Here is an 11,892-nt window from a genome sequence, read left to right as displayed (position 1 = left end):
GCAAAAACTAGCAGAATAAAAAAATATAATAATTTAGTCTTACTTTGATATAGGTATTTCTTAAGGAAAAAAGTTGTATACTCACATAATTCAAAATTTTAATCTCAAAGTGAAAAATGGATTTTATTCATTCATCTATGAAACACATTAACTTAACCAGTACAATGTGCCAAGCAGTATGTAAGGCAGTAGAAATATCAAATGAGTAAGACAGAACATATGTCCAGTAACTTTCTTCAACTACTGCTGGGCAATATTTATCAATATTTAAGTAAGAATTTCAGGAACATACAGAAGACTAATTTAAAACCAAACACCACACTTTATAACCTTCACCTTAAAAAAAAAAAAAAAAAAAAAAAAAAAAAAAAAAAACTAAGTTTTTCCCTAAAAAATCACTACCAATACCACACTATCTTTATGAATAGAAATTCTAAGCTTAGTAAGATGTTTCTCAAACTCTGGGCAAGATATTCATCACTCCTCTGAGAGCCTATTTACTAATACACCAGCCTCTAAGCTTAGGACAGAATGTTTTATTCATCTTGGCACAGTACTTGAACCACAACAGGCAGGTAAGAAATGCCTGGGATTAGAAGCCCCAGACCTGATGCACTATATAGGTAACATAAATGAGTTGAAGTGTTTGAATAAAATATTTTGACTCAGCATCTTAGTTTTAATGTAATATATAAAAGACAGCAGTCTTTCCAGTGAAGGAACACTGGAGAAGAGTAAAGAATAATTATTTGCTATATAAAAATCACAGAACAATACTTTTCTTCTTCCTAATTTTAAATTTATTTTCTTCTTTCAGGTTTCCCTAGCCCCAAGTTGTCATTTTTCCTCATTCACTTCTTCACTTCTACTTTTGTTCTTTTTTTTTTTTTTTAACCTGTTCCTGAGACCACTGAAGCAATGTTAATACAATTCTGAATTCAAACAGGTGTTAATTTCAGCTCCCAAGTTCCAAATGCATCAGTTAAACTGCATTTAAGGCTTGGAGAATACAAAAGACAACCACAGACTTTATTTTTGTTAAGACTCTATCAAGACCAAGAAGGCAATAAAGTTCTGATATTCTGGAAAACAAATAATGTGAAAGATAGATGAATACAATATTGAGGAGTTATCAATAATAAGTAGAAGAAATCCTTTTCTACTAAAGCCTAAAAACTTTTCAGACCCACCAGATCTACAATTTTTTTTTTTTTGTCTTTTTTCTATTTTTTGGGCCGCTCCCACGGCATATGGAGGTTCCCAGGCTAGGGGTCCAATCGGAGCTGTAGCTGCCGGCCACAGCCACAGCCACAGCCACGCAGGATCTGAGCCGCGTCTGCAACCTACAGCACAGCTCATGGCAACGCCAGATTGTTAACCCACTGAGCAAGGGCAGGGACGGAACCCGCAACCTCATGGTTCCTAGTCGGATTCGTTAACCACTGCGCCACGACGGGATCTCCATAGATCTACAAATTCTTAAGATCAACTTAGATGTGACAGGAACCTAGTTACAAAAATAAAATACTTACTTTCAAAATATGCTGTGGAAGTTCTTTACAATTTCTAGATAACTCTGTCCTTGGCCGACTACATAGACTAAGTGCTCTTATACTGAAATATGTTCTAAGACACAGGATTCCAGACAGGAGAATATTTCACTCCCAGAGTTTGCACATACTTTGGTTTGTATGTCAGCTAATGTATTTAGTGCCCATTAATCTAAGCTGGGAATCCAAGTACTAACAGTTAAAGAAGAGACTGCAGAGGGCTATCCAAGGTACTCAAGCCTATTGATGATGAACTGCAAAAGATAAGGGAGTACAGGGTCACAGGAGTCAGAGCTAGGCTGGTAAAATAATCAGAAACACACTGGACTTTACTACTGAAGATCAGTCGAGTATTTAGAGGAATGAGGGCACTCTTTATTTACAATGGTATAAATAAACTTTTTTCTTGACTTTTAAAATGTCTTTATTAAAAGACAGGTTGTTTATTCCTCTTTGTCTTCTTCCTCACTGGTTTTCACGACACAGTTCACCTGATCCTAGAAGCTTCATCAGTGTAAACAGGTTGTGGCTTTTCTTGATCAGTTCATGCTGTGTGATGTCTTGAAAACAATACAAATAACCTTTTATAAGTGATTTTCTCAATATTTTTACAAGTACTCTGGTACCACCTTTAGGGTTACTTGAAAGAAGAAATTTCTATTATATAGATAGATTATCTAGACTTCTCTAGAAATTAAGCAAAGAATAAAGAATAAAGAGGTCCCGCTGTTGGCACAGTGGGTTAACTGCAGCAGCTCAGGTCGCTGGGAAGGAACATGTTCTTTTGATCCCTGGTTCAGAACTTCCAATGATGTGGATGTGGCCAAAAAAAAAAAAAAAGAAAAAAAGAAAAAAAGGAATAAAGAACGTAGTAGCCTATTATCCCTACAATTCATTTTATTATTTCTTCAGATATTTCTAGAAACTGCAAGAATAGTTTATTCCATCTGTTAAGGTAGCTTTGAAAAAAAAACAAAAAATAGTACTAAGGGACCTGAACAGCTAACTGCTTTATCTCTTATCTGAAAGGAAGACAGATCAGAAAGGGTGATTATTTGCAGTGTAAGCCATTTAGTAATGTTTAAGGGTTAAGTTATACTTACTAAAGAGTCAGATAGTCAGCAACTATTTTATTTCTGTCTACTAATATTTCCCAACTGATCAGAGCCCCAGCTAATTATTAAAAAGGAGATATTAGAGAACATCTTTACAACCACAAATGAATCGTTTAAAAAGCTAGGTTAGGAGTTCCCATCGTGGCGCAGCAGAAATGAATTCGACTAGGAACCATGTGGTTGCAAGTTCAATCCCTGACCTTGCTCAGTGGGTTAAGGATCCGGTGTTGACGTGAGCTGTGGTGTAGGTCAGCTGTGGCATAGGCTCCAATTTGATTCCTAGCCTGGGAATCTCCATATGCTGCGGGTGCGGCCCTAAAAAAAGACAAAAAAAAAAAAGCTAGGTTGAATTCTCACAACCCAAAAAATGACACTGTTAATCCATATAACACCACTATCATATTTAAATTAAGGTCCAGAAAGTTCAAACAGTTATGTCCAAGATCACACAAATATATTTGCCATGTTTTAAAACAGTACCAACACAAAAAATGAATGCTGGAGGAGTTTTATCATTAATTTATAGAACCAGAATAAAAATTTCAACAACTGGCCTCAGTCTACTGTTTTTTCCAGTGTAGTCTGACACTGAAACAGTGTTACAGATTTTTTTTTTTTCTTTTGTCCTTTTTCAGCTGCCCCTGCAGCATATGAAAGTTCCTTGGCCAGGGATCAAATATGAGCCGCATCTGTGATCTATGCCACACCAATGGGTTAAGGTTCTGAAGATCGAACTAGCACCTTCACAGAGACAAGGTGGATCATTAACCCACTGTGCCAAGTGAGAACTCCAGTATTACAGATTTTAATTCACCTTGGCCAAGCTCTACACATATATAACCAAAGTTGCCATAAATTGAAGAAATTATATACAATGACAGGAGAGATGTAAAAAAATAAGAGCACTGTATATATATATCAGGTAACATACAGGAAAGAGTCTTCTTGTTCCCCAAAGAAGTTTAAGCTTAAAGTAAAATTTCTGATCTTCACATTTTCATATCAAACAGCTAAGAACATCTTTATAAAAAGTAAGCATAAGACTGTGATCTGCAGCTTTGCAAACATGTCTTTTGAGTTTATTTACTATTCAACTGTCCTAGATGGAAAAGACATTTATGACAATACTTTCTTCGGCCAGGAGGATGAGATCTATAACATGTATCAATTTAGCTCCATATCAAAAGATCTTTAAAATGTAAAGTGCAGAAAGCATACATAGTAAGCTATTTGTGCAAAATAAGGGAGCTATATTCATTTCTACACGCAGAGAAAATTACAAGGATGCAGAAGACATTCTAATAGTGTTATGATGAGAAAATGTGATAGAGTAGGGTGGTAAAGAAGTCTACTTTCACCATGTACTTTCTGGTACTGTTTGAAGGTTTGGGGTTTTTCTTTTTTTTTTTTTTTGTCACACCCATGGCATTCAGAAGTTCCCAGGCCAGAGATCAGACCAGCACCACAGCTGTAACTGGAGCCACAGCAGTGTCAGTGTCTCAGTATCGGATCCTTAACCCACTGAGCCACAAGGGGACTCCTGAACAGCTTTTTTTTACAATGTTCATGAAATATTTGTTTAAGTTAAAAAAGATCTTTGAGGAGTTCCCATTGTGGCTCAGGAGAAACAAACCCAACTAGCAATCATGAGGTTTTGGGTTTGATCCCTGGCCCTGCTCAGTAGGTTAAGGATCTGGCATTGTCGTGAGCTGTGGTATAGGTTGAAGATGCAGCCTGGATCCAGCACTGCTGTGGTTGTGGTGTAGGCCAGCAGATGCACAGCTCCAATTTGATCCATAGCCTGGGAACTTCCATATGCCACAAAAAAGATCTTTGAGTTCTCTTTTGGTGTAGCAGGTTAAGGATTCAGCGTTGTCACTGCAGCAGCTTCAGTTGCTGCCCTGGTGTGGGTTCAATCTCTGCACTGGAAAATTTCACATGCCATGAAAAAAAAAAGAAAAAAAAATCTCTGATACTGATATTACCACTACTGAGGACATATGTTCTTGATTCCCATACTGAAAGAATTAAGAGTTACACAAATGATTAATATAATTTTAAATATCCAGACTCAATCTAAATTAAAACTAAAGTTAACTCCCCAATTCTATCTTTATATTAAAAACAAAACATGGAGCTACCATCGTGGCTCTGCAGAAATGAACCTGACAAGTACTCATGAGGATGTGAGTTCGATCCCTGGCCCTGCTCAGTGGGTTAAGTATCCAGCACTGCCACGAGCTGTGGTATAGGTTGCATATGAGGCTTGGATCTGGCATTGCTGTGGCTGTGGTGTAGGCCAGCAGCTGCAGCTCTGATTCGACTCCTAGTCTGGAATCTTCCACATGCCACAGATTCGGCCCTGAAAAAAAATTAAAGAAATAAAAACAAACCACAAAAACACTGTAACTGTTCTTTAACTTTTAGACAGAGGTATATTAATCCTAAGTGTTATTTTCATGTTTGTTGGTATTATTAAGTTCTAAAAGCCTATAAAACATCTCCCATTCTAGTTTTCTATAAATAACTGGTAAAATTTCAAAGATTTCAATAAATCCCTCTATTTGAACAGAAATAAAAATCACATAAATAAAGTAAAATAACACTGTTTCTAAAAAAAACATTAGAAAAGGTAATTCAGTTTTAATTTATTTTCATCACTTTTTCTTCATGATCCAGATATTTTAAAATGCAATGAAAATTAACTTTTCATGATATGTCAGGGACTGGCACTAAAAAAATTTTTCAGACTGCAAATGAGTTATACAAATGAAAATATCAAATGGAGATCCAGTTATCAAAATGAAAGCACTCAACATATTAAAAGTTCACAATTATTTGTTTAGAGCACATAAAAAAGTCAGCTTGCTAACTGTTGTGACTTTAAAGAACTATTGCAGATTTGAAGAAAATAGATTTATTAGTTAACTTATAAAGAGATTAAAGAGCTTGAAACATGTATTAAAAAGAAATCTGTGCCTTTATTAGAATGGTGTTAGGCTTTAAATATACCAATTTTGGTAATCAAATTATTCATTTTTTAATAAGAAATGACACTACAGAACTGCAATACTGGTCCAACAGTCTTGTCTTTACTTTTCCTTAAAGCAAGAAACAGAATGCAAGTAATCAGAAAGCACTAGCAGGCATCAGTTAATCCAAGATACTAGCTTCTTAGTTCCAAAAGCACTTGCAAAGAAAACCATTGTGGGGCACAGGAGGATGGAAGCACTTCGTAATAACTGGAATCCCATGAGTGTGTGTGTATGCCAAGTCTCACAGGCTATTTTTTGTATCTATCCTTTACTTGGTTGCTTTTTTTCCCTCAAATACTAGTTTTTCTTTGACGTTTTTTCCTCAAAGTATAAAAAGTATGAAATATAAACAAGCTCTTGCATTGCACACTTCAAAGTGTACAATTCAAGCATTATAGAGCTATCTACATACCGATAAATCCCATCAAATCTTGGATAATTCAATAATATACAAAATACCAGGGCACAGAAAGAACTAAAACCCACTTCTTTTTGTTACACATAAGATTCAAATATTCAATCTAAAGAAAAACACTTAATCATTTTGGCTCTCCTCTATATTCGCATGTTGATACACTTATTAAAATATTCCTGTATAATTATGTTTGGTCTTATTTCAAGTCAGGCTTAAAACCTCAAAACCAGCCATCCAGACAAAACAGGTATTCAGAAAGATTATTTCTTCCCTACCTCCCTAACCCCAATAACTATGAAGCCAATTTTACGACATGACTCCAAACACTGGATTGTGACGACAAATGCTAGGTCCAATTTCTTCATAATCCTTTTTGGTGTGGCATACTTGGTAGAACTCAGGCTGAAAACAAAAACATATATTTAGTAAGAGTAAAACAACAAAAAAAAAAATCTACTTTACTACATGCTTTAAAATAGATTTGTTAAATCTAAAATGTTTATCATTAGTCCATCATCTATGGTACATGAACAAGGCTTAGAAATTCTAGCAATCATGACTCAAAAATCAGCTGTAAATCTACAACCAGAACTGAAAAGGCACATTTAAACTCAAGTCCCTCCATCCCCCTTTCTCAACCCTTGTTTTTCCTGGGATTTTGAGATTCTGAGAAATGGAAAATTGAATCTCAAATGCCCAGACTATTCTGTTGAGACTTTCCTACATTGTGTATTGAATCAAGAATCTAAAGAAACAGCATTAATCTAAACACAGATAAATCACTCCTAGTCATGCCACAAAAACTTCTAGATGAACTTGCTTTTCCCACTCAAGGTCTGGTATAGACAGACTATTCCATGTTCTATTATCTCATTTCTCAAAGGGCAAATTCAGAAACTCAACTAGGTCATATGGCACAATTAAAGACAACTCAAATTAAGGAAGAAAATAACTTTCAGGAGTTCCCATCGTGGCGCAGTGGTTAACGAATCCGACTAGGAACCATGAGGTTGTGTGTTCGATCCCTGGCCTTGCTCAGTGGGTTAAGGATCTGGCATTGCCGTGAGCTGTGGTGTAGGTTGCAGACGAGGCTCGGATCCCGTGTTGCTGTGGCTCTGGTGTAGGCTGGTGGCTACGGCTCCGATTCGAACCCTAGCCTAGGAATCTCCATATGCTGTGGGAGCGGCCCTAGAAAAGCCAAAAAAAAGAAAAAAGAAAATAACTTTCACCTCTTATTTTTAAATGGTTTTAAATCCAAGCCTGTGTACTTTTCAGTAATTCAGATAAAGTTCTGACATTTTATTTAATACTCTGCACTATGGGATAAAGCATCATTATTTACTATGTTAATGATGTTAAATATCTTTTAAAGGACCTTTAAGATGTTTTTGTTTGAGGAGAGGGATCTTAGTAATTTCATTTATTCAGTTTAGATCATATTTCCTATGCAATGAAACATGTAACTCAATGCCTTTTGATATTTGCATAGAAAAAATGATTTATGATATCTATTAAGTGTTAAAAATATTTTTCCCTACAGATAAATTTTAATTTTTAAATTCTCATTCTAAAGAAATTTCTAACAAGACAAAATATAAATATAAAAAGAATAAATCCAAATGAATTCTACTTTGAAAAATACCATCTACATTTATATCCAGGGAGTTCCTATCATGTCTCAGCAGTAACAAACCCAACTAGTATCGATGAGGACTCAGGTTCGGTCCCTGGCCTCATTCAATGGGTTAAGGATCCAGTTACACCATGAGCTCTGGTGCAGGCCACAGATGAGGCTTGGATCTGGTATTGCTGTGGTGGTGGCAAAGGCCGGCTGCAGCTCCAATTCAACTCCTAGCCTGGGAACTTCCATATGCCGTAGGTGCAGCCCTAAAAAAAAAAATTTATATCCAATTTTAAAAGTTCCCTGTGCAATACTTTGATATACTTTAAAGAAATTTCTCTTGTTCTAAGTTATATAGGTACTGATAAATTCTTTTACCATAAAAGAAAAAAAAAAATCAAAATTTTAAGTAGTTTCATCTCACTTACTGTGGAAGCCAACATGGATCCTCCAAACCAAACTGCATATCGCTGCATGTGGTGTGTAATGACTTGTACATCAATAGGTTTTGGCTAAAAAAGACATGGTAAGATCAGTTCAACAGTAAATTCAAATAACAATTTCTGTATCATTTAAACATAAATGTACAAACACAAGAATGCAATGTTTCACATAAAAATAAACTTTAAAAGATGCAAGGGGTACATGGGGTAAAACAGAATGCAACAAAAACAAATTAAGATAATTTTACTATTTTTTTAAAAACATAACCACACTGAGGTGAGAGAAACCTAGGTAACTTGTAAACACAGTATTATGACTATGTACTTAGGCTTAAGATAAAAACTACTAACAGGATTGAGCTAAAACAAATATATTTTAGAAAATGGAAGACAGGTTTCTTACTGTCAGAGAGGGTTACAAATATGAGAAGGTAGAAGGCTAGAATGAACCTTATGGTATCCTGCAACTGGCAGCATCAGTATGAATTCACAGCTTTTAATTTCTATAAGTAAAAAATCATCTATTGGAGTTCCCCTCATGGCTCATCAGTTCACAAACCCAATTAGTATCCATGAGGATGCAGGTTCGATCCCTGGCCTTGCACAGTGGGTTAAGGATCCGGCATTGCCAGAAGCTGTGGTGTAGGTCATAGATGCGGCCTGGATCCTGTGTTGCTTTGGCATAGGCCAGCAGCCACAGCTCTGATTCAACCCCTAGTCTGGGAACACCCACATATCTCGGGAGAGGCCCTAAAAAAAAAAAAAAAAAAAAGGAAAGAAAGAAAATTAGCTGTTTATATAAATGAAACAAAATGGCTGATTCTAAGACTGGAGAAAAGAAGTCCAAGATGAGGCTATAATATTTTGCTGTGCCAAAAATTAAGAAAGTACTTGAAAAATACTGAGGCCATAAGAAAAGGGAAAAAAGCCACCTTTGAATGGTTCCTACTGGCCAAATCAGAGAAAATCTGAGCATCAAAATTAATAATAGTATTAATGATATGTTGATATTTTGGCACAATGATATCAGTGAATCAGCCTGAGAAATCAGGAGTTCGTTACTAAATGAATGAATGAAGGAGAAGGAAATACTTTTCATTACAATAAAAGGAGACTATAAAACAGAGGAAATGATGGAAGTTGCAAAATATTATTTGGAAACGACAAAAGTGGTAATTATTTTAGGAAAGAAAAATGGATATTAAATCCAATGGTTGAAAGTTTGATGAAAAATAGGGTTACATGATCTGAAAGTATTTCCCTTAAAATTCTTATTAAATATAAAGGAAAAAATAACTTTATAGTAGAGAAACTTGACACTTAACCAGGTAAATAAAGTTAACATATGGGACAAATGTGTCTAGTGATATAGTGCTCTAAAAAGAATACAAAATCACTTCTGTGGTATTACTGCCAAAAATGACCTGAAACTAGTCATGAGGAAGTATCAGACAACTCCAAATTGAGAACATTCTGCAAAATAAGTTATCTGTATTCTTTGAAAACATTAAGGTTATAAAAGACAAAAAACACAAGTACTTTTTCCAGATTAAAGGGCCATGATACCTTATTCAAGTATGTGATCCTGAATTAAATCCTAGACCAGAAAAAAGTATTTTTTTTTCTTTTGCTATAAAGAACAATAATGGGAAAAATGGCAAAATTTGATTCAGGTCTATAACTAAATAATACATTGTGTATGACAATATATTATGCATCAAGGTTAATTTTGTGATTTTTGATAATTGTAATGGCCTGTTTTGAGGAAATACGCACTAAAATATTTAAGGTTAATGGGACATCTTATTTGCAACTCATTCTCAAACAGTTCAGGAATAGATGTATGTGTATATTTGTGTATATATACACATTTATTAAAATAAAATAATAAAGCAAATACAAAATACTAAAATTTGGCAATCTAGAACAATATATAGGAATTTCTTCTACTAGGTTTTATCTACTTTTTAAAAATACAAAGTACTTTGAGATGAAGTTTAAAAACTTACATGTCCTAAAAAAGATACAGCTTTTTTGTGTGTTAAAGAGCTATTTGGCTGCCATTAAAAATGGGATTGAAAAGAAATAAAGCCAGATTTAAATACAGATTTATAAAGATGTTTTAAGATCTACAAAACGACTATCAAGTAATCAAAGGGAAGGAGGTAGTCCTCCAGTATATAGGGTTTTTCTTGTATCGTTAGATAGGTCAGTATAGTGCTGACATCTCTCAGAGAAAAAAGTCTCTCATTTTTTAGAAATATACAGCTTAAAAATATTGTAATTATTTTTATTTTATTGAAATACTGTATCCAAAAATAGCACTTTTTTCATTTCATGTAATGAGTCATTACAAACTAAACAACTACTTAAACATACTTTTTACTGTACTCCAAGGGTTAAGTTGAAGATAATCAAAACTTAGTGTCATGAAGTTTTTCAACAAGCAGCAAACTCTAAGAGTGTAGTATTTTACTTTTAAGTAATCCTGAGTGACTGCGGTAGTCTCAGATAGAAAATTGCTAAGAATGAGGGCTCCAAGTTGAATAAAATGTGTTTTACTTGGCAACATACCCTCTGAATCAATGTTTTGCCTCAATATCCTACATTTCACAAAAACGAAACATAAAATTTAATGAAAATCAGTCTTATAAACATATGGAAACCAGTCATATGAGAATTCAAAGATAATTTTAATTTTTTGACAACAAACCCAAAATTATAGGACACATTATAGAAAGGTTATTTTCCTGAACCACCAATATGATTTCACACTGCAAGGCTGGTATTGGAGAGGCTAAAGTCAGTCTGTGAAAGCAGGCCTGACCACACAGCAGCCTCTCTCTCAGCTCCGCTTTGCTGTCCTACAATTTTGTGGATCCATAAAGAATATTACCTCTAAAATATGTAAGGAATCTATTACATATATTGATATGTAACTATATAGACATATATTTATATGTATATATTATATAACTATGAGGAGAAAAAATTAATTGTAAGACAGAGATCAAATAAATCCTTCTCAGAGCTATAACTAAGAATATTTTCCAGAAACGCAGGTAATATCCTGGAGGAATCAAATGACCAAGAATATCATGGATATGAACCTAGAATATTAACCACTTTTCACTGGAGTATCTCAGAGGTTCCTTTTACCTTCCTAAGGTAAAAGAAAATCGGGAGTTCCTATTGTGGCTCAGCAGTAACGAACCCAACTCATATCCATGAAGATATAGGTTTGTTTGATTCCTGGACTCGCTCAGTGGGTTAAGGATCTGGTGTTGCAGAGAGCTGCGGCAGAGGTCACAGACAAGGCTTGAATCCAGTGTTGCTGTGGCTGTGGTGTAGGCCGGCAGCAACAGCTCCAATTCGACCCCTATCCTGGTAACTTCCACATGCCAGGGTACAGCACTAAAAACAAAAACAAAAACACAAGAAAATTGGCAGACATTTTCCATTCCCGATACAACAATTAAAGCACCCTCCACATTACCACCAACATCACGAAAACCAACCTTCAATCTACCACCACTCAATTCCTCACTTAGTTTCAGCCTGGCATCTACAGTTCTTTTCAAATCTCTTTGCAAGCGTCGTCCGAAGTCCCTGAACATGGTTGAACCTCCAGAGAGGACAATATTCTATATTAGAGGAGAAAAATAAATAAGTATGACTTTCATATGAAGAAAAAGGAAAAATTAAAGATATTA

At 35.0% G+C, this 11,892-nt stretch overlaps 1 protein-coding gene across 2 annotated transcripts in view; it reads right to left on the bottom strand.

Annotated features, from left to right (window-relative positions):
- ACTR3 (ARP3 actin related protein 3 homolog) overlaps window positions 1,006–11,892 on the bottom strand; it is a 66,914-nt gene continuing 56,027 nt past the window's right edge. Inside the window, 3 exon segments of one of the 2 annotated variants that reach the window (NM_001134343.1) lie at window positions 6,422–6,517; window positions 8,165–8,248; window positions 11,698–11,823. In NM_001134343.1, coding sequence (NP_001127815.1) covers window positions 6,422–6,517; window positions 8,165–8,248; window positions 11,698–11,823 — 306 coding nt within the window. 2 annotated transcript variants of the gene reach the window in all.

This window comes from Sus scrofa, chromosome 15 (assembly GCF_000003025.6).
Source record: "Sus scrofa isolate TJ Tabasco breed Duroc chromosome 15, Sscrofa11.1, whole genome shotgun sequence".
NCBI classification, from domain to species: Eukaryota; Metazoa; Chordata; class Mammalia; order Artiodactyla; family Suidae; genus Sus; species Sus scrofa.
Note: the sequence above shows the minus strand (reverse complement) of the source record. Positions and strands in the feature narration are given on the sequence as shown.